We start from the raw sequence: 27049 nt of genomic DNA, 5'->3' as shown, positions 1-27049 counted from the left end.
AACCCCCATACACACAGCTACATGTAACTCCATATGTAGATCCATTCAGGCCCTTATCTGAAAATTATATTCCTTAATAGTCTTTCAAACCCCTCATTTTAGCAATAAACTTACTTTAATACCTTTTATGTTAGCTCTTGATGCCGATCTTCACAAATTATCATCCCCCTTATTTGTTCCCATTGTTAGGTGGCACCTGTACACGTTAGTATTATATAAAATCTCTTGTAGGAGATTTTTCTCATCCTTGGGTTGTTTGTTGGGTTTTTTTTGTTGGGTTTTTTTTTTTTTTTTACAGTACAGACACTCATTCAGACAACAGCCTACCTAGAAAATTTCCAATCATAAGTACGAAACAAAAAAGTAAGTGTTGAGACACGAACAAACCTTGAGATATGCCATTTTCTATTGGCTTTACTAAGATGAAGAGTTCAGCATCTTGCAAGACCGGAAGCTCTTTGCTTGGAAACACTTACAAATCACAGTGTGTGCAAAGTATGCAAGTTGTCAATGGCCCACTCTAGTTCCATGATGTCAAAGGCTCCTTTAAGACAGATGGAGTACACCATGCAGGCACCCAAAGGTCTTTTTACCACTCCTTTCTCACACAGGGTTGGTGCTCCTCACTGTCTTTCTAAAAATAAAGAGAAAATAAAGGTAGCGAAAAAGTATTTTTAGATGGAAATTTAGTTTATGATTCCAGTGAGACACTGCTGTGTTTCAAGAGGAAAACTATGGTGGACAGAAGAGATGAATTGGAATAACATACTGGAGCAGAGTTTCCAGGTCGGTTTTCAGCTCTGTCAGTCTTCTTGCAGACACGTTAACGAAGGTGATCAAATCTTCAGCTAGGTTGTGCATGCAACCAGCTGTAATGCATGCCTTGATGTAAGTGCCCAGCCTACACTTCATAAAGCATGAAAAGACTTAGATGTAGAAGGCTGAAGTTCATAGGACTGAGTGATCTGAGCAACAGATAGTTTGGTTATCCAGTAGGACACACTGAGAGGTGGACTCATCTAAATGTCACTGTTATTATTCTAAGTAACAGTCAAATTCTTTTTCTAATAGCTAAGAGGGTTAGAGGTGGTACAGTTCAGCTCACTGTTCCACCATGCTGTGTATCATGGGAGATCCAAATTCAGTCCTCTACTGTGTAGCCAACAGGCTGAGGCAAGTCCTCTTCTTGAAGATCATCAGTTACAAATAAATTGGTTTCACAAGAGAAATTTCTAGAATCTAGTCCTCCCCTGCCCAGCTGCATGCCTTGAAAGTGTGCTTTTTTGGCACAGTGGTATGTGTTTTATAGAAAACAAACTCCACTAAATAAATTTGTCAGAGCACCTGGTGGATGGAGCAGTCACCTAGAAGCAATCATACCACTGCTGTTGGGGACCAAGCCTAGGACCCACAGCCCAAGGGGTTAGACAGGCTGAACTATTGGGACCACCTCGTATGCCCTTCTTACTGGAGAATTTATACTCCAGATTTAGGTAGTAAGTCAAGAATCATGGATAAAAAAGGATGAGGAGCCTCTGTTTTGTGAATCCTGACAGAGCTCCGGAGCTGCCCAGCAGTTCATTGTTTGGTATGGTCACAACTTGATGCACCTGTATGTCTGTCCAACAGAAAATATAACTTCACACAGGAAATATTAAATATTGAGTGACTTTAGGTGCTTTTCTGTGTTGAGTAGGTAAGGCAACAGAATGTGTCTGTAAGGGTTTACAGAGAGACTTGAGGAAAAAATCCTTGGTCTGAATTTAAACCACAATTCCTATGAGACTCAGTTGGCTGTCCACGAAATGGGAATACTATCATATCCTTACTTCCTGGAAGTATTGTATAGGAAACCCCTTGGTAAGACTGAGAAGCATAGAGGCAGTACAGCTGTACAGAAAGGGAGAGAGCTTAATGTGCTTGATAGAATAAGACACCTTCTTGAGATGTAGGCTTCAGGAGGAGAAAATATATTTTCAGCTGAAAATGTTAAATAAATTTCTTCCTAGGTACTACAACTGTAGTAAACATTTATAAAGAAATGACCAACTCTAGAATCAAAAGGAAGATTAACAGCTTTAGCTTTATATGCTAGCAGCCAAATTCTTTTCTTGCTCTGTGGAATTCATCCAGGCTTCTACTCTCTAACTTTAGTGAGTTACTCCAGATTTAAACCAGTGTAAGCAAGGGCAAGTTAAAAATACTTGTGCCGCAATTGGCCTTGGAAAATACATTTCTCCATGATAGACGTTAAACTGACTGCTGAGGCAGACAGCATGTCTTGCCCATAATCATTTTGTATTTGCTTCTTTTCCTCAGTCCTTAAAATGAGTTCATGACTTCATGACTCTAGGAGTAAATACGTTGTATAATGAATACACTTTTTATTCAATATTTGGAGGAAATTAAAGTAAACGTTGTATGTAATAATACTGCATGGAAAAGCAACGATAATTATCTGATGAGAGACTTAATACGAAGGGCATTCAGTTAATCCTGTGGTCTGAGGTAAATGGCAGACAATCAAGTAAACCTAATTAACATCATAAAACAAAGACAAACACCATTAGCCCACCAGCTCTTGGCTAATCTATTATTCTCTTCGGAATACCATTGCATGAAAATGCTAGGGTGTATATACTCAAAATAAACCCAATTCCATAAATGAATTGTCACATTGTACTGCTGAAAAAATATCAGTAAAGACCTTTTGTTCCATTTATAGAGTGTTGCTTATATGGATTTCCTTTTCATCTAGAATAAGAAAGTGGGGGGTGTTTGTTTGTTTTGGTTTTAAATGAAGCTATCATGCTTTAGCCAAATTTGACCCAGACTTTTGATCTTCATTCTTGCATGCAAGTCCTAACTCATGCAGATAGACCTTTGGAAATGCATTTTGCATAATGGTTTTTCCTCCCCATTATTCTGGTAGATGATCATTGCACTAGTGAGAAAAGGGAGAAACCACAAAACCATTGCAACAATAATAATGATATCACATTTCAGTGCAGACAGTTAAATGAGAGCAACTTTGCTGCTTTAGGTGCATTTCACCACTTGCATCAGTAATTATGGAAGATGGAGCATTAGCACCTGGGGAAAGCTCCTGAAAACAGGTATCTTTTCTGTGGATTATATTTTTGGTTGGGAGGAAGGATCTGTGGTATTTTCTTTGGGATTTTATAAAGCAAATATAGATAATGTACCATTAAATTTGATTTCCTGTCATCCTGTTGGTTCCCTCTGCTGTTCATTAAAACCTGGAGGAATCTACATCACTTGTACATAGTCTTGCCATGAATATAGCACTGTGGATAAACCGCAAGAAGACATGACAAAGGTAATTTCTGCATACATTTATACACAGAGACTTGGACAGAATATCAGAGGATGGGCAATATGAAACCTTTCTAAACCTATTTTTCCAAATTTACATAGAATTGAGTGAAGGGGACTCAGAAGGGTTTTGAAAAGTGAATATTTCTTCTACATGAGTCATCTGAGGCAAACAGAGTTTCCTCTTTCAGATAAGGATTACCTGATAAAAATAGCTACCAGTATGATGAACTAGCATGTTTTTCCTAGGGAAAAGGGTAATATTTTTTTTTTTCTATTCGTACAGTACCTACATACTGCTTAAGAATAAGCTGTTCAGTCATTTGATTATGTTGATTATTAAACAGTAAAAAGAGTAAAATAGGGTGCCAGCCCTGAACCCTCGTCCCTTTTCAGGCCTGACCTGGCAGGTGGCCTTTCCCAAGGAGGGTCAGCAGAGATCTTGCCATATGTATTGGGATTGACTGGGAAGGCACACAGTAACAGTTGTCCACCTGCTGGAAATCTCTGGTACGTTGTTCTGTAGATACGCTTAATTTTACATAGGTTTCTGTCTACAAAAGCAAGAGGGGAATAGAAGACGACTGGAATAGAGAGCAGTTTCTCTAATTTCATGATTTGTGTAAATTATTGTGTATTTTGGTTATGATTTATGAAATTCAATGAGAATTAGCTATAAACTTTAGAATTTTGTTTTGTTTCACATAGATGTGACTATGATGGTCTTTGATTAACCTTTCTATGCGTTTTGTGGTGTCATTCATTGTTAACTGTATTGCCCTTTTCCTGTTAATCCTTCTTTTTTTTTTTTTTTTTTTTTTGAGAGTATTGTCTATTTAGATTTATACAAAATTTATCGTTAGTCTTTACTGGGAACTAATAGAGTGGAGCACTCACTATTAAGAAATAAAGCAAGTTAAGAGGGATACGTGCACGTAGTAAAGAGGTGGCATGGAATGACAGGAAAAGGGCAGCAGCTTTAAATTAAGAAAGGAAAATGATGTAATAATGATTAAACCACAAAACAGAACTCCAACACAGTGAATGAGCAATGAAAATAAGGTAATAAAAAGGAGTACTGAACTAGCTCATGAGACATGTTATTACAGTGAACATTATGCTAGCACTGTTTATTTTGCTTAGCATTATGGCCACCTTCGAGGTTGCTATGACAAATGTGTGTGAGCGTTTAACGGAAAGTGAACATTTTTTTTAGCTCAGAAGGCATCCACCAGCTCTCTGCCTACTCAATTTCCTAAATTACGTACCACATAAATTTAACTTTATTGGCACTAGACAAATGTTAACATTAACCACTTATGGGTTAAAACAATTTTGGAAATACCCAATGTGTTTCTCTGTTGACATTCCTCAATCCATACACTGAAATTCATGCAGTTATGCAGTTTTGCCTGAAAAAAAGTATTCACTCAAAATGTACAGCACAACAGAAGCACCTAAATGAGTTCTGCTAGCTAAAGGGCTGATCCAGAGATAAAATGAATATATACAGCTTCTACTGAATTTAAGGGAAATTAAAGTTGTTTTCATAACTGGCCTTTCAATGACTTTTTTTTTTTTATGGCACTGAAAGAGTCTTATTCATGTGTGACTGGCACTAAAATTTATGCAAGCTTCTTACAGCAGAGGGAGTAAAGAAGGAAAAGCACAACAGGGTTTCTCCATGTAACTTACAAAAACATTATTAATGTGGTCCATTCATTGAGCAATGACAAACTCAGAGGCCCATTACCAGCTGTAATGGATGTACTGGACCAAACAAAGAGGAAAAGTGGAATTGGGACAACCACAGTCTGAAAGTGAGCTAAAATCAGGGCATAACAAGGCCATTGGAACGCAACACACAGGAGGGTCACACAGTGACAGTGATGCTTTCTGGGTTGTTATGTAGTGATCCAATTTATAAAGATTAAACTGGGCATTTGGAAGCTTTGGTGGCATAGGAAGCCAGCGAGAGGTTCCCGTGTGGCCTACCGGGAGGTGTAAGGGGAGCAGTAGAAGGCTGGATTAGCCTTGCAGCATTTGAAGCCGTGCAGGTAGTGCTTAATAATGCACTTAAATAATGAAAACACTAACTGGCAATAGAATGGGGTCACATTGGAAGTTCCGAGGCAAGAAGAAAAGCTGGTGTAAAAAAAAGAATATGAGATAAGGGAGCCCATCTAATCAGACCACATCATTTCAAAAGGAATGGATCAGCTGCTTCTGCTGGGACCTCAAGCTGAAGATACGCTGCCCTCTGACCTGATAACTAAAGAATTTGGTGATATTATTGTTGGAAACCTTGATATATGCTTTCTCTTTCCTGAAACATTAAGAGACGTTTTATTTGCAAGCTTTTTCTCTTTGTTCCTAGGGGATGAATAGTAGAAAACTCTGTCATGGTCTATACATCTTAGCACACGATTGCAATTCCATTGTTGGGGTGCCTGATGAAATGTAGTGCTGTGACTGCTACACTAACAAAAAGCATCAGGAGGCTTCAAGTCACACCACAGGAACCTGTAAGACTACAAGTGTTATCAATCATGTTCTTGTCTCGTGTTGCTAAAGACTCAAGCTCATAACAGATCTCATAAAGGGCTGGCTGTGACCCTGTTGAAAGGGCTCTAAAGCAGCATGCATATAGAGGAGACATTTCTACAAACATTCCCAAAGTCGATGTCCTTCTAATGTTGCAGGTGGCAAATAGTGTAGGAGCTTAACCATGTACATTTACGGCTCAGGGAACACTGTATATAAGCAACAAGTGACTGAGAACGAGAGAAAAAGAAAACCCCACTTTTTTGGGGATGTACTTGGTGATGGGAGAGGAGCAGAATCACCTGGCTGTGGAGATTTTGCTTCAGATACCACATTCTGTTTCAACATGGGAGTGGATATTTTTGCCACTTCTGTGGGGACATGATGTGGTTTACTAAGCTCTGCCCCACTGAAAAGAAACCTTTCGTGGCATGTCTCTGCCGAGTGCTGCATGAAGTATTTATTTTGGTAGAAGAGCTGGAATGGCTGTGAACACAAGAGCAGAACTAATGCAGGGGTTGAGCAAAGTTGAATACCAAGCTGCCAAGGTAAATCCCATCTCAGCTTTCTCATTCTCATTAATGGCTTGAAAAAATGGAAGCAACCTTATACAGCTGATGTTTAGCATCAGCCCTCAATAACTCATCAGGAGCTATTTCATCTGAAGGTGACTGTCAACAAGCAATTTTAAGACATTGTCCAAAGTGTTATCTAGTTGACTGGTAAACTGCTGCTTTCTCCCTGACATAGCTACAGGACATAAAAGTCTTCAGCAAGCAAAAGTTTTTGAAAGAAACCAAGACTTTTAAAGTAATTTTACATCCTGAATGCCTAATACCTATGACTACTATAAGTTGCTATATTCCAACATATATAAGCATATAGCTGCCTTGGAGGATGCTACCAAAAAAATACCCCATTTGGGAAGAATCTTTGCTTCAGGCCTGATTTGACATCACAAACTACTGTCAACTGCCATCTAACAGTCAGTATCATAAACAGAAAAAGGTAAGACACAAATTTTTCATGGCAGGCATTTGAATACTTCTGTATTCTATCTATGTCCACTGACACCAAAAAGGACCTGTTGATACCTACCTCAACTAGCTTTCTCCACTGTTATAACAAATCAAGATGAACAATCTGACAATTTTTCATGATCTTCTTTAAACTGTCGCTGTAGATGTGCAATTGACAAATTACTGTCCAAAAAAAGAAGCAAAGAACTCACTAAAAAATTGTATTAGCATGTGGTTACCAGCCACATTTCAGAAGTTGTTTAGAGTCTGGTGACTATCCAAACATGTCAGCAGCTGGTGAGATTACTGCAAATAGACTTGATTTTCCAAGTCAGAGATATAGTTAAGCCCTAACTACAATATATAGTGGAAATAGAAAAAAAAATTCATTGCAAGATGGACTGTGGCTGATGAAGTACCATCTGATCATCCATGTAAATATGCAAACTGAAATTCCCCTTGGGCTGCATCACAGATGTCAAAGTTCCACCAAGTCCTGGCAGCGCGTTCACCAAATGCTCTGACAGCCAAGACTTTCATCTCAAGTGATGTTGTGATAGTATGTCAGTTGCTCTGTTTTTGCAGACATGAATCACTCATGATGTCAGCCTTTCCTAAATGACCTTCGCAACACATGGGAGCAGTTTAATTTAAATGTTCCTACGTCCAGTTACCACACACAGAGTTTGGAATTTAGCATGCTTAAAGATCTTTTCTACAGTATAACCATTAATTACACAAAGTGAGATTTTTCACACATGCAAAATTTTGAGAAGGCACATAATCCCAGAAGAGGTCCATACACATAGCAGAATCTAGTTTTACCCCTTACAAATCTGTATCTCTGACATCTTGCAAAGGACAGTTCTTTAGCCAACAGCCTGATAAGGAAGCCTTGATTTGTTAAAGGTTCATTTGTGGTTACCTGACGGTAAGACAAACCGTCACTGATTTAGTGCGTGCTGCTTGTGAATTGAAGAGCAAGCTCATACCGTGTTCTGTCCAGGTCTGCAAAAGGACTCCACTGTATTACCTGAAGATTGCCTGCTCCATGAAAGGGAAGGCTTCTATATCATCATCAGAAGATTAAAAATAGATTTTGAAGTGCAGGTGTTTAAGAAGAGCATGAAAAAATAAAAATCAAGGGATTAGGGACTTGAAAAAAGCAGTTGGCAAGTGCCAGCCTTTGCTTTGCACTTGAGATGTAACTGAAAACTAAGCCCTAGGAGTATGTTAAAGGTAACCTCTAGATCATGCTTCAGCAGATATATAGCCAATGAGAAAGACCTACACTGGACAAAAGACATTGTAAAGGCTACTTTAAAAGATCTGAGTCTACTCTAAGTCATCTAGAAATATAAAGCTCAACTGATTGAGCCTGTTTTCTAAATTCTTCTAAATAATAGTAACTGTCCTAACATACTGTTAAAATACAAATCTACTAGCATTCTCACCTTACTTTTCCCTCTGAACGTAGACGTAATATGTCAAAGAAATTAAAAGGTAGAAACAGAGAAACTGGAGAGAATGGAGATTACTGTTACAGTGAAGGAGTTTCAGTACGTACATATGGGCTACGTGTCCAGGGTGTGAGGTCAGAGCGAGTCTTACAGCTCCGGTGGCTGACAATGGTAATTCTGGTGCCTGTGTGACCTCTCCTCCTGCCCAAAGGTACATTACTGCAAGACTGGGGAATGATAGCATAGAAAAGTACAACCAACATATCTACTCCCACCTTCCCCTCAGCCTACTTTTCACCTTGCTGGAAGGAGAGAGAGACCAAGTTACTTTTTTTTTTTTTTAAACTTGGGGCAAAAACCTTCTACTTACATTACTGTAAGGCCTCAAGGTACCGTGTTTACCAAGAGATGAGACCTACAATCTATAAATACAGGAAGACAGTACCATCAGTGGTCAGAACTGCCACCACACTCATGAATGCTTGAGTCGGTTCAGAGGTATCAGGCTGAACAAATGAGGAAACAGTGGAAAGCATAGAGGTGACATGTCTAAAGTGAAGAGAGTTTTCAGGAAATAGTTAAGCATTTTTTTTGAAAGGCTGGTAGATGAATGGAGAGAAAAGCTACAGAGAGCATGAAATCATCAAGGATAGTGCAGGAAGGACTTGAGTCATGATCAGCATGTTACTGAGTAAGCTGATGAGCCAGAGTTACCACTTCAGAACTGGCTGGAGGTAAGCTAGCAGGCAAATGATGCAGTTCAGGTACTTTCAGTTTTTCTAGAAATACAAAAAGGGCCAAGGTTTTTAGAACATTTCATTATTCTAAATGCTGTAAGAAGAGAAACATGACTAAGAGATGTGAACTGGCATTTATATTGTTAAAATCTATTCTAGTAACCCATTGAGACAAATGTCTGTCTAAAAACGGGATGGGTGTTTTTGTGCAGTAACATTACTTTGATTTTTTAAGAGAGGCATGAAGAGGAATGACTCAATCTTCTCAACTCCCCACCCATCCTTTGGCTATGGCTACTGAGAACAGTATAAATTTTGCAGTAGGTACAGGGTCCCAGAGCCACAGCCACTGCTAGTTGCGAGCTCTGCGTGCATTAGGACAGCCGAGTCCAGTCTCACCATGCAGCTGATGCTTCAGTCTGAGCATGTGTGTGTGCCTTCCAAGTGCACTCTGCTCTGGCATTTTTGCCTGCCTTCGCTCAGGAAACTTGCCTCAGATTCCAGCCAGGTTTTAGAGATGCTTTAAAGCTAGATCGGTAATCTGGAAAAGGTTTGGAGGGCTGGATTTTTTATTATTTTTTTTTTACTAAACTATCTTAAAGTTAGTTAGCAGCTCTGGGAAAACACTTTCTGTGCCAAAAGAGCATGTGAAGCAGCTGTTCAGTACTTATGCAAACACCTGTGCATATTTTTGAGCTTACTAACAGTTGGAATAGCTTTCTCCCTCACCTCAATACTATGCTAATACCTATTACTTATACTGAAGCCTTTGTTCATGAAATATATTCATATTTCAATATTTCTGTCAGTGAAAAATATTGAGGTATAATGATGACATGACTAAAATGACAATCCTTCAGATTTAGCAGGCACAAAGTCACATCCCTTTTGTGAGACTGCTCTCTTCTCCAAAACCTTCGTTTTCTTGAAAAACAAGCCACAAAATTGCTAATGCCTTAAGTGACTTCTGGAGCTCACCTAGTCCAACCCGACCTGCTCAAAGCAGGGTCGGTTTGACCAGGTGACTCAGGGACATGCCTAGTTGAGTTCTGAATGTCTCCAAGGATGGAGACTCACCCACCTCCACTTGGTGGATTTCAGAGGCAGTGCATATTATGGAAGAGCCAGGACCTGGAGTGTAACAGACTTTACATATTTATTCAGGTACACAGTGAGGCTTTAAGGCCATGGGGAAGTCAGAAGCTGCATAGCTTCAGAAAGTTTGAAATCTCTTGTGAATACTCTATCCCTTGTCAGCTCATCCAGAAGAACTTAATTTTGTGAACAGGGCCCAGACAATGTTCTTCCTCTGCTCTCCCTCTCCCTTCCCATTATTACACACACACACACAAAATTTAACCTCTGTCCCACACTGTACCTCTTCAGCTTGGGGATCACCATTCTCACATCTCATGTCTCCACCAATATCCAGGCTTCTAAGAACTCACTGAAGACCACCAGGCCCAAGGAAGAAGAAACAGTCATTTCATCATTCTCATGACTGAAGTAGCCCTGAAAGAAAAAAAGCTCTCTCCTTCATAAGCAGCATTTTTAACACATAGCTGTAACGTCATGGAAAACAAAAACAGTGGATCCTGCACAGCTGGTGACTCAAGAACATTACTAGTACTGTTGAAGGCCAACAGTGACAACCCTCCCAAACTAATTTATTCCACCATGTTGGTTTCAACATAGTTTCAACAACTGTTAAAATTATTTAGCTGTATTACTGATGCGATTGTTAGGGCAAGAGAGCAAACGAAGAGTTGTTTAGAGCTTCATGGTTTGGTTCTCTCCTCTCCTTGGAAAGGGTTGCCCAAGAATCTACTGGAGAGTTGATCCCATTATCTGTTCTATGGACTGATGTATACAAATAGGCAAGAGACAAATGAAAACTTAGGTAAAACCGTATCAGACTCAGAAACCAATTCTTTAGATTGGTCAGCCTGTGGCTGGATGCCCACATAACAGAAAACTTCACAGCATTATCATATTCAAGAGAGATGCAATATTTCACATTCGTTTGGCCCTTCCAATACAACTTTTAAATACTACTTATAATGGGATTTCAGCAATCAGCACCTATGGCCGTCAGATGCACACACAGCCTGTAAAAACTCTATATCCTGGCAGAGAAAGCTTAACACAACTTCACACAACATAAAAGGAAACACGAACAAGTTACGGAAAAAACATACTGCAACACTTCCCTCATAGGCAATATAAAGCAACAACAGAAAAGCAGCTAAGCACGTTGGTGGGTATGGACAGTCAGCTCTGGCAAAGGGACAGCAGTAGCTGCTGACAGCAGTAATATGTTTTCACAACCCCCTTTTACTTCAGAAATAACAAAAACAGTCTCGTATCTTCAGTTTGAAAGAAACAGTTCACTAGACTACTTACTGTTCACATGGGATATAAAATGGCAAGTTACCTACACTGGGGACTAAGAGGTCTTTAATATATGGAAGTGGATTTGTTTTCTCCATGTGTACTTGTGGGAGGAGAGAGCTCTTACAGGAATGGTTTGGCGGGCTGCAAGATTGGAGTCGGGGAGATTAGCCTGTACTTCAAGGCCAGTTTTGCATGCAACAAGAAGTTTAATCATTTTAACAGGCTTTCTTACAGCTAATTGTAGCATTGATTGGGCAAACAGAATCGATCAATCTATGTTTAAAATGGTAATTCTTTCTCTTTCAAATATTTATTGTTGATCCCACTAAATACAGTTGTACCATCACAAAACCCCAGTATTTCCTAGTGTTAGCAAGCTCATAACACCTGCACATTGTCCTTCCTGGTGAAATCATAACTCTCTCTTAGTGAGGTTGCTCATTAAGTGGAAAACAGCTAAATTTGTCTCCATAGAAAGTCTCCATTTTTAGACAACAGATCATACTGCAACAGCTTTCATTTAGGAGTTGTTTCATTATCTACCATATAGGCCTGGGTAGGAAGTAAAAAGAGCTTCCTTGGTAATTTATTTTTTTTTTCCCCCCTACCATCTGTCCACCAAACACTGAGCTTTTTGGTCAGGTTACCTTACCCCAATACATATTACTTAAAATCAGAATGCATAAGAGTTTTTTTGTTGTTGGGTTTAAAAAGTAATTAAAAAAAACCACAGTAAATGCCAAACATGGAATAATTGTTCCTGTGCATTACTTCAAACTGACATAAATACCTGTACATTGCTAAACACACATCAGCTATAAATTGGTGGGTACTGAGATGTGCCTGGTGCCTGCCAAATCACCACTTAGCTGAAATCACAGTTCATCCAAGAGGCTTATTTTGTCATTATCTTCTCAAATATTGCCAAATTTCTCAAGTCAGAGCATGGGTATCTAGAGCTACAAGATTCTTGAAGAACTGACTTATCTTTCTTTTCCTTCTAAGTAAAACCAAATATTGCTGGTCATCCACATTATGCAGTACTCAAAGCATAATTTAGTCAGATTCCATTGTGTTTGCATGCACACACTCTCCAACCTCAAGTTAAAGGTATGAGCTGTGGGATTATTTTTTATTCTTGTCCATTTACCTGCTATGCCTGTTTCCAAGCTACTAAATTACATTACATAGCTAAGTGTTCCCAAACGACGAAGCGATGATACAGCCCTACAGACTAAAGTCTTTCCATTCTGGTACAAGAGTGCACAGTCATCCCTGACAGTAAACCAAATGTTCAAGAAACAGTGATACAAAATACTGAGTGTTAATTGCTGTATGTCAAGGACTAATCAGGGTATTTTTCTTGAACTCTTTAGAAACAGGCCACTAGGTCTGTGGTCTGCAAACTATAGTCTGTGCATTAACTTGTCTTCAATTTAATTTATCAATCCCAGCAACTGAGTTTGACTTATCCACAAAAAAAAAAAAAAAAAAAAAAAAAAAAAAAAAAAAAAAAAAAAAAAAAAAAAAAAAAAAAAAAAAAACGAGCCCCTTACCTCTCCTTTTTCTTTTTCAAAACCAGAAGATTGTGCATTATACATGATGTTAAGGTATATTTGTCTGAGATCTAATACTAAGTTTTGAATTTTTATGAAACTGTGTTTAATGCTGAGTCACTTTCTCATATGTGGTCTTCATAGTCCAGTAACATTCTCTATTAACCCCTCACCTCGTTAGTAACTTAATTCATTTACCTGTTTCCTTTCTCTGGTGGAGCTGCATTTTTAAATCATCAGTTAAAAGCTCAAGTATTCATAGTTAATAGTCCATGTAATGGTTACACCTAGCAATAATAAAATTCTTTGTTAGAAACTGATCAGATGAAGAGTAAGAATTACTGTATCAGTTCTAACCAATAAGAAAACATTTGCAAAAGCTAGAGACAAATACAATTCAGTTTAGAATAATCCATCCTAAACCCTGACCACTGAATTTTCAAATTACACTCTCACAGATTTCTATGTGTTCATTTTTCTTCATGGACTAACTAGTTTTCCCTCCTTTTCTGGTCTGTATCTTATTCTTTAACTTGCACCAGACTTAGCATTATAGTGAGAGATACACATTTTTGTGGTGGGGCTGAGTTGGAACTCAAACATGATGTATATGAAGGAATCTTGACCTCCACAGGATGATGTCAAGGACAAGTACTGCTGTAGATATAAAGCAAGCTGGTACAGACACACTGTTCTTTAAAACATTATAGCAACTCTCAAAAATGGTTCTTACAATGAAAGATGATGGAGCTTCAAAGTAATGCAATGTTTGTTTGATCAGTCTTAAAATCATAGATCCAAATAACATTTTGTTTAACGAGTAAGCAGAATACTATGGCAAAATAGTTATCTGTATTTACATCTTTTTATTCTGTTCTTGAGCTACAACATTTAATGTCATATGCACTGTTCTGAGTAATCCCAACACAGAATGGAAAAAACATGTCAGTTGTTTCATTTCAAGATAGTTTTAATCAGGTAATTACAGGAAAAAAAACATTTAAACAACTTTTATGGTGTCATCTGCTATGTCAACTTACAAGGATATGATGTAACAAACCAGTTACAAACTTAAAGGCATATTTACATTATATACTCAAAGTAACAAGCTATATTCATAAACACCTATGGGAATGAGTTAACTAAATTATACATCATTTAGTAGAAAGAAAGAGCAGTTGAGGTTTAATGGAAACAATATACACATGAGGCACTTCGAGGTCATTAGGGTGGAAAGCAAATGGCACCAAGCAGAAGGAGGAAAACTATGTACAGCTTATACTGCAGTTTTGAACATGAAGGCTTCTTCACTGAACGCTTTGATTTCTTAAATGAACCACAACTTTTGTAATTAAGAAAAAGAAGCTTTCAGGAAAAATAAACCAAACCCAGGTCACCCCCCGCAACCTCTCCTTGTACTTAATCAGTGCACCCAAGGAAATGCAAGTTTTATCCACGCAGCTGCTGGACTAATAGTACCATAAGGCATCTTTTCAAAAGTATTGTTTTGTTGCCAGCCACCACCCTTGATCTTCATTTTATTAATATGAATGTGTCACTGTACTGGCTGCATACTGCGCCATAAGCTCTGAAGAGATTTAAAGTCTAATTTAAACCTGTGCATTATTTACATGGAGTTCTACATTATCCTCCAGGTACACATGAACAGATCATTCTGAAGGGAACACATCTGAAATGGGAATGTTATATTCTAACATGCAAAATTAAGACATTCTTCAAAATACCTTTGTTTCTGTAGAGGAAGCTGCACTGGTTAAGACAGGAACATCTCTTACATAAACTCTGGAAAGGCATCTGAGTTCTATGCCATCATTTGCTGCTGTTTACTAAACAGTTACCATAGTAATTGTAGATTATTATCAGAATATTGCTTTAATCTTGCACACAGCTGTAGGTATACCCTTCACAACTACTGAATCGCAAGTATGAGCGCACAGACCCACCTGTGCATACTCAAAACTTGATTCGTATCACAAACCAAAAGGCCAGATTCCCTCTGCATGAACATCAAAATTCCATCAACTTTGCTGTGGGGAAGAACTTCAAGGGGGAAAAAACAATACTAAATAAATCTTTCTTATGAACCCAGTGACAGTATCAAAAGAATTTTTATTTCATTCCTGATTTTTATGCTCTTGTGTAATAGGCCACTGTAACAATTTTAAACCTAACAAAATACGTGGTGAAAGCATTTTTACTTTCAATCAATATTAAGAATGAAACTCAAAAAGCATAAGATACAGAATCACAGTAAGAATCCAAATTACCATTTTGTAAATTCATAACTAAAACTTAGCATATTTTTGTGGCTGAAGCAGTGCACTGAGAGTCAGTTAAATTACTATGTAATCAAATACTGTGCCTGAATGCAGCTGAATGTTTTTCCCCCAGTAGATGGTGCACGAGTGCCGCTATCATTTACCTCTTCCCCCACTTTCAATGGGAAATACTTAATTTTCAAGGTAACAGAGACTTTCAACAAGTGAGGGACTGGATATTCAGTGATGATTTCCCAAGGCTCAGGTCTCCCCTCCAAGCAACACAAAGCTCTGCTACTATATGCCTGACAAACTACAGTTCTTATGTTAAGGGCAAGGGGAAGAGTAAGGATGGAGAAGAAATTTCTATTTTTCCAAATTCTTAATAAAGTATTTCAGAAGAGACAGAATAAATGTTAAATGCTATCAAAACCCAAAGATGCACGGATGTAACAGTCCATTCCAGAATAGGTTTTCTGTATGTCCACCTTCCACTACTCATCTCCTAACTGCAACAGCAGGCAAGATCCCTAATGCCAGAAGAAAAAGTATGTGTGCATCCTACTCAAACCAACCCCTATGTAACCACGTATCTTTGCAGTTCTTGTAGTTGCTCTCACACTGGGCATGCAGGCTGACACTTCCAGCAAAAGAAGAAAAAGTGAACGTGTCAGTTCAGGAACCCTTTTTAGATGGATCAAGTCTTCAAAGAGGAAAGCAAAAGATGAAAACACTTTAGCAGTGAAGTGGTTAAATGCAAGGTGAAAATATTAATGCACACATTCAATAAAAATATTAAAGCATATATGTTTCATATAAAATACAGTACAGGACCAGGAGTTTCACTATGTTGGATAGTGCTCAGAGGAAACTGTTAAGCTAATTTCTTTCTGAAGTATATACACAATATGATTCTACAGCATTTTCCTATACAGCCAGCAAGTTCTTTTCTCAGGTTGTTCATACCTCTCCCTCACCTTGAATTAGTAACCTAGCACTTACAAATATTAAATGCCTCTCATTCACTAGAAAAATGTCACTTTTTTTTTTTTTTATCAAAGTTGTTTTTAAAGTTAACAGTCTATTCTAGGCAACCAAGTTTAGCTGAAAATGTGTGAAGCATGAAAATCAACCAGAGTAGCAGCTTTCAAATATATAAACAGTAAAAACCAAGACTGCTGCTACTGTGTCATATTCTTGGACTTAATTCATCCAATCAACTCTTAATACAAAACTAGAAGCTCTTCCGTAACTTCTACAGTTATCAATATATTTGTCTTCTTTTCAATGTGAAATAATACTTTGAGATGATCTATGTACACAATGTGGTCAATTCAAGCTGTAATATAAATATAAATGTTTTCTTTTAAAAAGTATTTTACAGACAGATAATGTTATATACATTTGCTCATTTTACTTCTGGGCTACAAAGGAAAATTAAGGGCACTGATACATGCAGAGAGAAAAATCACACAAAATATACTGAAGAAATGCATAGGAAGTGAGAAAAGTAAGTCATGTGCATCTTTTAAATGCAATTAAGTTTTTTGTTTGTTTAATACCAAGGGTATACCGAGGACAGTCTGTCCCACTCCAGCCAGGATATCAAACAGGCACCTTTGCTAATGAGTAACGACTGTTTTTAGTGTTTTACTTATCTTTAATGAGAAGTAAATGTTTCTTACTTCATGACAGAGCAAAGCATGTAATGTTTTAAAAAATTCTCTATGGGTTAATTGGTTAATTCTTATCTGAAAGTTAAACACTTGGTAAGTACAAAGCAGTAACAAATACCATACACAATATACCACCGTGCACACACATACATACACACACTCTCTCTCCCTCCCTTCCCCATCGTCCCTCCAAATTTCCTCAATTAAAGAAGTTCACTCCAATTTCGCCCGGGCTGTAATTAATTTCTCAAGCTAAGTCTTTTGTTGTTGTTTTCGAACAAAACACACAGTACTTCTGTTCTTGCCCATTCAAATAAGAAAAAGTTGCAGTTCAAAATAATGAAAACAATTTCACTTTTGTTATTAATCTTTTGTTTTAATCATAGTACTTGATAAACAGCTGAACAGGATCCTAGTTTAACAGAAGGATAAACAAGAACACTGATGACAAGTTGTTACAACTGCCTTAATGTACCTTTTGCTTAATGAACATTCGAATATGCAATAAAGTATTTTTGGAGGACACCCCAAAAGAAAACAACTTGCTGGTTGACCAACAGAAACAACTTCCTTTTTGCTATTATGTTGAAATCAAAGTCATTTATATATAAAAATAAATGTTATGTTCTAACAAGAACATTTTAGACAATTACATCTGTGCTTAACAAAAAAATATTGGTCACTCAAGACTAGAATAATTAATATTTTAAAGGTTTTTAGATTATCAGAATGTATGGATACAACTCAATACAAACCGTAGCTGAAGGGAAACAGGACTGAAAATATCAATTTGTCCATCTGGAATAAAAATGCGACTAAATTAACTCATTAAATATTTAAAATACTACCATGGAATGTGACAGTAGATATGGTCCATACCTACTATATCAGAGGGAAGGAAAGTTTAACATGTAATAATTCGTACCTTACACATTTAGTTAAATATAAACATTTGTTATTTATACATAAAGTCGCTTCCAAAAAACTATTAATAAGTGATTTAGTTGCACTTAAAATCAGTTTCATTTCTCATTTGCCGAGTATTAACTTTTCTTAATCTTAAATCAACTGTCACTAGTGCACTTTTAGTTAAGATTTCCCCTCAGGTAAGTTTTAATCCTTTTAGAAGAGCCCCCTCACCTAAACCATGAATGTACAAAGTGGCAAAAGTTAATCCCTTTTAGTATAATCATAGTTTATATGCTCATTTTATAGCCAATAATAAGAATAGGCTTTCCTTTGCAAAATCTCCTTCACAGCTTGCAACAAATGCCACGCACTCAAAGGAAATAGTTAGGCATGGCTAGCACTTGTAAAATGCCAAGGTCTGACAAGTCTTGTCGCTTCCTCCACATCAAGAATCTCTTACATGAAAGAAGATTCCCTTCAGCTCGCCAAAAAGCTTCCACAAATCCAAGTTAGATGCTTCCTGGAAACAAAGATTTTTCAGCTCTGTTTGGCACAAGACTGATTCATCCCGCAGCTTTATGCTTTCCTCCACAGCACCCACATACCTCACCACAGTGATGGCACGCTCTCAAGGGGAGGTAGCAGCACATACATGGAGCAATGAACGAGAGTGCCACCAGTGCTAACCAGCGTAAGCAGAACTTGTCATCACTAGTGTCACACGAGCAAGGATCAGAGAAATCTCCTTCAGAGTCTGACATGCAGTGATACAGCATGCTCTCTGCACAAAGCATGCAACTAACTTGGTAGATACATCTTTTAATAGGATCTGGCGCATCTTGACATTTTCCTCTGCCATTATCTTCATGATTAAACCTTTCCTGGCAGTATATACAGCGGGAACGCTCACCATCCTCTTTTCTTCTTTTTGAGTTTTTAAATTTTGATGAGGAAGGCTGAGTTTTAAATACCACAGAACTCTTTGAGTCTTTCAGGGAATTCAACTTAGTTCCATCCCCATATGGGTATAAATAGTCAGATTTTTTACTGTCTGATTTAGAAAATGGTATATTTGAGTCTGCGTCATCCCTCTCCAGGTCGTTTTTCCACATGTCAGGATGCCTGTAGTCTGCATAACGACGTATCAAAATGTCACGAGGGTTTATTCTAACAATTTCATCTTCATCCTGAAAACTAACGTGTCTGATTGACTTCAGTGGGACCTGAAATGGCAAAGCAAGATAAGTTTACTATAGTGAGGTCCCAAATTTATGTCCACCTACAATGTAAAACTTAGATTAGAAAAATAAAAACCAGGATATTTTTCCTTGATGCCTGAAGATAAAAAATTCAGCTTATTTTCTTAATAGTATGATTTACAGACTTCCCCACAATAACGAGCCTTTTACATATGAGGACCATGAGATTTAGTATTCTTTCCTGACTTTTTAGTATCTCATAAAAGCTTCGGATACTTTGGTATCCGCATAAAACTTGCTACTATTCTTTGAATTATGCTCAAAATTCATGTTTTAACATCTTACAGTCACAACTAATTCCACAGATCAATTACACCTTCTGTGAATTTGCTGATTTCATGTCAGTGATGTTCCACTGCTTTAGGATTGCCTCCCTGAGTTACTCATGTTATCTAGGAGAAGCTTTCCTTTATTCCTGCTCTAAGTTTTCAAACTCTCTTTGATTTTGAAACATGAGTATTGAATACTGGTTATTCTCAAAGCTGTATTCTATATAAGGATTTTGCCATATGAAGAAGAATATTCAACAGCATGATCAATCAATAGCAGGGGCTTCTAAATGCATCTCCCCTTAGTTAATATACAGTACTTAAATCAATATGTTTAGGACACCAGCAGGCAAACATTTAAGTACTTCTTAAATTCGCAGTTTGTAATGAACTCACCATAATTCAAAACCTTTTACCTCAAAAGGCAAATACGAAAGAACGTGCTAAACGCATACAAAACAAACAGCAGATTAATAAGAAAGAGTTCTTGTTTATTCTGCCTTACGATGAAAGGGCATGGGGACGTGAAAAAGGTGTTGAAGGTAGCAAATATGAGACATCTGAATTGAAATACTGCAGACCTTAGATTCAGTGGATCTAAACTAAATGTTTAGAATCCAGTAGCGGATCACCACTAAATGTTACTGAAATCACATTACAAGTGACTTTCAAGAAAAGGTGCAAATAATGACAGGATAAAAATTTAGCACACGTGTATGGAAGGAGCTTCTGAAAATAGCAGACAGTGCATTAAAAAAAACAAACGTCTCAGTATCTCCCAGTATTCCTGCCTTACAGATAGGCAACTATTCTCCTACACTGTGGGGCTGTTATAATTGGAGCCAGAATATAATGGAGCTTGAAGTCAAATTCTGCCTTTTACTCCTGTCAAGTTCACAGCCTGCAAACCATCTCACAGAAAAGACTGAGGGGAAAAAAAAAAAAAAATAAAAAAAATCATACCCTAACCCATTTGCCTTACAAATTCTTCTAGAATTATGAATTATTTGGGAATGCATCTTTGGCATCAGTTGCTTTGAGAGTGTTTACCTTATTAGTACTGATCAAATTAATGAGAATTAATGTGTCACCATTCCGTAGTCTAGGATAACAGAGTTGAACTGCCTGTTCCTAATGCGTTGCAGCGTGTAATAACAAATTACTGAAGATGACGTTTTAAGTTAACATACTTTCACTTTGCACGTGTCTTATATTCCTACCACACTGAAGTCTGCAAGCCCTGGTTTTGGGATTAGGAGGCAGAGGAGGGAAGAGGGAAGACAGCTGGGAAAGAAGAAGGAATAGCTTCTTAAAATATGTCAGCTTCTGATTATCTAAGAATATCTGTAGCCTGCTCTAACCACCACTGCCCTGCTTAATAATCCTTGTGTGATATATTTTAAATACAGAACTGTAATTAGTGCTGCTTTGTCCTGTAAGTTTCAACTGGAGTATGCTAACTAGAGTAATTTTTTTTCTTGGCTCCAAGCCACGTAGTTGGACTTCCACAAGGTCTTGAGGATACAGGGTGAAGAAAGGTTATATCCTATTCAGCTAACATCACTGCTCTTTCATACTTCACCAGGCTCCAATACAAGCAGTTATGCTTCCCTTTTGCTTATAAAAGCAGAGTGCTTCTCTAATCTGTTTTCAAACAAGAGAAAGAGCCTATTGTTTTAGCATCAATAACTAGCTATAGCTAATTGGCTTTTTTGAACTGTTAACAGCATAAATTTATTTAAGGAAAAAAGCATCAAAAATGTCATTACAATTCCGTATGTTACAGGCATAAAGGATCCTTACCACACTGTCCACATGGAATATTACACATGTATTTAAGACATTAAATAAAACCCATTGTTTAAAAAGTAAAAAAACCTCAAACCAAAAAATTCACCCTCTACCTCCTATTCTCCAGATGGCTAACAGCCATTAAAAGATCACTACAAATACTAACAACTGTAAAATTTGACTTCTCTTCAGTCTTTGAAGGCTTTTTGTTTGAGCAGAACACACCACTTACATAGAACTAATTTTTTTCAAGTCCCCAGCCAAACATCTACTAAAATGCTTAAGGTCTGACATATTACAAACAAGGTAGCATTAAGTTCTTTATGCAACTGATACTAAGAACTAATTTTTTAAGAAAGCAAGTGGGAAATGCTAAAAAACCAAGGAAATGGGAGAAATGCTGGAAAAGCTTTATTTATAAAGTGCTTACATATTGGGTGTTTAGTGGGACCTATATGAAAGCATGAGGTACATGAAACCCTAAGAACAATACAGAATCCGGATTCAGTTAGGTACAGATATCAGCAAAATTCAATAAGAATAATGCACATTGGTCCTCTAGCCATTCAAAATTATAACTCAGCACAAGTGCCATCTCTGTCCAGCAGATGAAACAGGAAGGGAGGAAGAATATCACAGCAAACTGCAATTCCACAGAGAATCTCATTAGGCAGAAAATTTCTGACACAACTGATTTCACTAGTATTACACCTGGCTTGAAGGGGTGTACCTTTAAACAAAGCTTGGACACTGGCTTGGTACCGTAGCCTTCTCTGTCTCTCCTCAAGCAGATATATCTGACTTTGCTCAGCTCACAACTCCACAATATGACGACATCAGTAGCTGAATATATCATCACAAGGTACTAAATTTAAGTTAAACACACATCAGTGTATCAAAAGCTGAAGAGCTGAGGGACTTGGGTATTCTTTACTAACAGGCAATGTATTACAGGTAAAGATGTGAACTGTCATTAATGACTTCTGCAGTTTGAGCATATACTTCTTGAGATATTAAATTTATGAGCACAGTAAGAATGTTCAAACTTACTTATACAATACTGAAACAAAATAGGCATTTGCCTCAAGATCTGCTGTGCCACATGGTCACATGCATGGACTTTAGCTGACACAGCGCAGTGTGGGCACATACTGAATGTGAGATTTTGTTGCCTGTGTTCCAAGTGTGTGCACCACATGACCATGCAAAAAGCATGGAGTGTCAGATGCAATTGGTGCTACAACATGAGAAAAATATTTTAAAGAGTATCTACTTAAATTTCTGTGGAATCTCCCATAATTTAATTCTAACATTGTAATTTCAAAGAAATTCCCATTTGGTTTCTATCTGACAGGCACTACCCAGTATACCACAGCTTAAATTATCAGTTTTTCAGTAGCCCATTCTATATGTGCTCTTAAAACATACAGGTATTTTAGGCTACTGCACTTTACAACTCAGTGAAGACTGACAGCACATAGAGCATTGGTTACTGTAGCTGTTAAGTGTTAGCTGCACTAATCTAATCACCCACCTATTCTGTTCTAAAAACTTTAAAAATTCTCCTTGCAAGTAAATGGGAAGAGGTAAAAATATGTACTGCTTGATAAACAGAACAAAAATATTCGAGGTGACTTACACAAAAAGATAATTGCAGCAGATCCATGATTAAAAATCAAAGTCCATAATTTCAAGCTCTTTAGTTAGTTCTTCAGATAACACTGTTTGCTTCTTTTGCCCAATAAAGCAGTTAAAAAGCAGCTGATGCAAGACTTTAATACAATCCTGTCTTTCTTTGCAAGAATGACTGAGGGTATTAAAAAGCTTTATTTCAAGGAACAGAAATATTTTCTGATGAAGTGTTCACAACTACTTGAACTTGCATTCTGCTTTGACTTCTGTTATCAAGCTTATTCTGCAAGGTTTCCCATGTGTTTGCTTCTAGGCATAAAACCCTCAAATTAATTATTATCCAACTCACTATTAAGTCTACTTCTACAGTCTACAAAAACTGTCAGTTCTTTGAGGCTCAGAAAAAAAGCAACGCATATTGTTAAAGGAAAAGCTGTAACGTTGTCTTTCCAATCTAATGTTGCGTAAATATAACCTCTTTTAAGAAATATCTGTACATCAGCCTTCCTCACAGTTTTTCTTAAGTATCTGTTTACCAATAGCTTAATATTTTTGATAACTGATAACTTTTCATAACTGATAAAATGTTTTCCTTTCCATACCAAAATAGAGTTTTAAAGAGGCAGTTAGAAAACATAATGTTTCACTGAAAACATTAAGCTAAAATGCCCCACTGTGTGATCCATCCAAGATATCCACTTTAAAGATACTTTTTGACATTTCTAATCAAAACACTATTCCTATACATGTAACCAAGACTGAGCTCATGGCCAATTAACATTTTCTGAACAAATTTAAACAGCTTTTCAAGGCTGCAGATACAGAAGTCTGTAATACAGAAATCTGTCTTCAAAGAAAGTGGAAGATTAATTCATGTAGTCTGCTGCACTACAGGCATAGGTAAAGCTTCACAAAGGTTTACCTCTGCCACAATAATGCTGTAATATTTCAGCCGCAAAGCTTATATTGATAATTTCAAGAAGTTGAGAATATAATACTACATACAGGGACTTAGAATCAAAGGGCTTTCTTGTCAGAAACTACATACTGTGCCATTAATGCAGCAAGCGAAGTAAGATCTACTCCTTTTGTTGGCAGTCTTACCTGGTTAGGTTGGCTAGGAAAACAGGCTCTCCTGGTGTTGAAATCCTCAAATGCTGAAGGCCTTAAATTTGCACTGTTGTAAGGTTCACTGGTTACTACAGTTTCGTGTTGGAAAAGGTGATCTTTCATTAATGAACCTGATGTATTTTCTTGAGTAGTCTAGAATACAAAAGAACTCCCTTGAAATGATTTTGCATTTATACAAAAACCACACCAAACATACCAAGTTCATATATGAATGCATTTTCTACATACTGTGTTAGAGGCATCTATAAACACAAGTATTTTAAAATACACATTTTCGAAGTACTTGTAAGTAGGTAAGTATTTTCTTTACTATGAGTCAGCCTTGGAAAATAAGAGTTCCTTCTCTGCAGTATGTACACAACTTGGGCATTAGACACACATGCCTTTGTAACTCATTTGCCAAATCAGACTAAGGAACTTCTTTAAGAAAAGAGACATTAGCCCAGTCTGACATTATGTTTTCTCTAAGTACACCCGGAGCTGCCAGAATTTACAGATATACAATTGGAGGAACAAATTTCTAATAAGACTAATAAGGCAAAAGCTAGTCAGACCTTTCAATAAATTAAAAGCAAGATCAAGTGAAAAAGAACAGAAAGCCAGTTTTAACATAATACCGGCTCAATTAAAATACTTAATTACAGCAGTGTGTACCAAACAACTAATGACTGTCTTTTTGAAACTAAGGTTATAACAGGCAATTTGATACAAAAAAAGAGTCCATGTGGCAATGTATAACGAGATACCACTCAGAATAAGGAAGAGGAAGTATGTTTGGGTGGAACATTGGCTTGTGAGATGATCCAATTTCTGAAAAGAAATAGAAAACCAAACAGTTCTCATCCTTTAAGCTTAACTGACTGGGATATACTTAGGATACAGTAGAGTATATCGATACAAATCCCACTGGGCTGCCAAAAAATGTATTGTGTAATGTCTTGTTTGTATTAGAGACGCTGTAAAGTTAACTGGCTGCCATCATCTGATAGCACTGAGAAAATTCTGGCATCATCCAACTTCCAGCAATGAGAATGTTTCAGCTTTATTATATGAATTTGTGTATATCAAGAAAACATTAAGGAGGAAACAGTAAAAATACCACAGAAAACTACTGAGGCAAACCTGAAGTTTTGGCAGGTTAAGTACTAACACTGAATCATTAGTTTTCATTTATCAAAATACTTAAGGAACTTATTCTGGGATAACATTAGCACCTCTCATACATAAAACCCTAATGTATTAAGTTTGAAGACATCTAGATAAAGTGGAAGGAGCTGTTCTATAGCTCTTTAAGAGAAAGAAAATCATCACGTCATGTAGAATTTATATATTGTTCAGAAGCGCTCTGAGTGGAAAAAACATTACAATTAGTAATTAATTAATGATCAGCTTTAGTTAATACTAGAGAGCATTCACTCCATGAAAGACAATAGCTTAATCAGGTTAAAGTTTCACTGAAAAATTCTGAAGACAGGCAAAACTCCAGCGAGAAGTACTTTTTATAGATCCTTGAGCATGACAACATCACTAAGCAAGTTGACCCTGTTGTTGTCAAAATTAAATTTCCTGGTCAAACTCTATTAGAAAGGAGTACAAAAGAAACATTGAAGTGACTGGCAAGAGTTAGATTTCATGGATATATACTTATTTTAAGAGCAAAAAGCATCAAATATTAGTGCAGTATCAAACATCTTCCTAGCAGGAGGTACTCCTGCAGGTACGTTGCCCAGTGACATAAAAAGCTTCCAAAACACTGGTTCAAGCCACAGGAGAGCTGCATTCAGAATGAGGAAAATGCCTACAACTATTTTTGGTTTGAGCAATGTTATAAATGCTTACAAGCAGAAACTATTTAAGCTAGGAACACACTTAACAGCTAGAAGCCATTTTAAAGAAACCACAGTGATAAGCACTACCTAACCCCCTTACCACCTCAGCTATTATCAATTTGAGTGGTTTAGGGAGGAGGATGAGAGCTGCATAAACTACTACTCCTTCCTTCTCAGGGAGAAAGCACATACTACCCACAAGCCAGTCTTTATCCCTGGGTGAGATTTGCAGCAGCCTGCATTATTTCCTGTCCCTGCAGGTGATTCACACCTTTTTTCTTCAGAAATAAGCTACCCACACTACAGAGCAAAAAGGACACATGCACATGCTCACACAGACACACATGCTCCCCTTGGCAGTCAAGAAGGGCTCCAACTAGTAAAGGATACAGGCGCTGATCATTATTACAGTGCTAACTAGCAGTGCCAGACACTGATGCACGAAATACAAACCTTAATCTTAAAGCACGCCTTTGTGCTATATACACAGCAATTATAAAGGAATACTTTTATAAAATTCCAACACAGACACCACAATTCAAGCTAATTGACTTCAAGGACAAATCTGGGGGTGGCAGGAGACAGTGAAAGGCATCTGACCTTTGTAAGGCAAGAACTCAAGATAGCTGTTTGGAAAGCACAGTTCTCAGCCTACCAACGTAGACACTACAGGTAAGTGGACACAGCTTAACTTCTGGTATTTATGAAAAATAAAAAGTGATCAGGTCGGTTATGATCTCGTTTAGCCTATGAATATTCACTATGCTGAACTACAGAAATGCCAGATGAATATCCTGAACTCTATTTTTAATTAAACTAGTAGTTTAGATACAGCCAAACCATGTTTATCGATATCTAAAAGACTTTCTTTGGGTGACACTTCCTGCTCCACTGTGATGTTTTATGATAAGGTCATAAACATCTGAAACCTCACCTTTATGATGGAAACACTGACATCCTGAAGGCAGAGGCCCTAGAAACAACAATGCTATTGTATTGAACATTCATTTAAGTAAAAAGTAAACATGCAAAGTTTTCCACAAGAAGTAAGCTTGACATATTAAGTATGCAGAATCATAGAATGGTTTGAGTTGGAAAGGACCTTAAGGATCTCGTCTAGCTCCAACCCCCCTGCTATGGGCAGGGACACCTTCCACTAGCCCAGGTTGCTCACAGCCCCGTCCAACCTGGCCTTGAGCACTGCCAGGGAGGGGGCAGCCACAGCTGC

The 27049-nt window shown here is 37.5% G+C and overlaps 1 protein-coding gene across 1 annotated transcript in view; it reads right to left on the bottom strand.

The window, feature by feature from the left end:
- Positions 1–17356: 17356 nt before the first annotated feature.
- Positions 17357–27049, bottom strand: part of SPRED1 (sprouty related EVH1 domain containing 1) — a 36773-nt gene continuing 27080 nt past the window's right edge. Inside the window, 2 exon segments of the mRNA XM_026849305.1 lie at positions 17357–19133; positions 23966–24124. Coding sequence (XP_026705106.1) covers positions 18474–19133; positions 23966–24124 — 819 coding nt within the window. The 3' untranslated portion in view covers positions 17357–18473.

The sequence above is a fragment of the Athene cunicularia genome (assembly GCF_003259725.1).
Source record: "Athene cunicularia isolate RWA chromosome 5 unlocalized genomic scaffold, athCun1 chr5_part1, whole genome shotgun sequence".
NCBI classification, from domain to species: Eukaryota; Metazoa; Chordata; class Aves; order Strigiformes; family Strigidae; genus Athene; species Athene cunicularia.
Note: the sequence above shows the minus strand (reverse complement) of the source record. Positions and strands in the feature narration are given on the sequence as shown.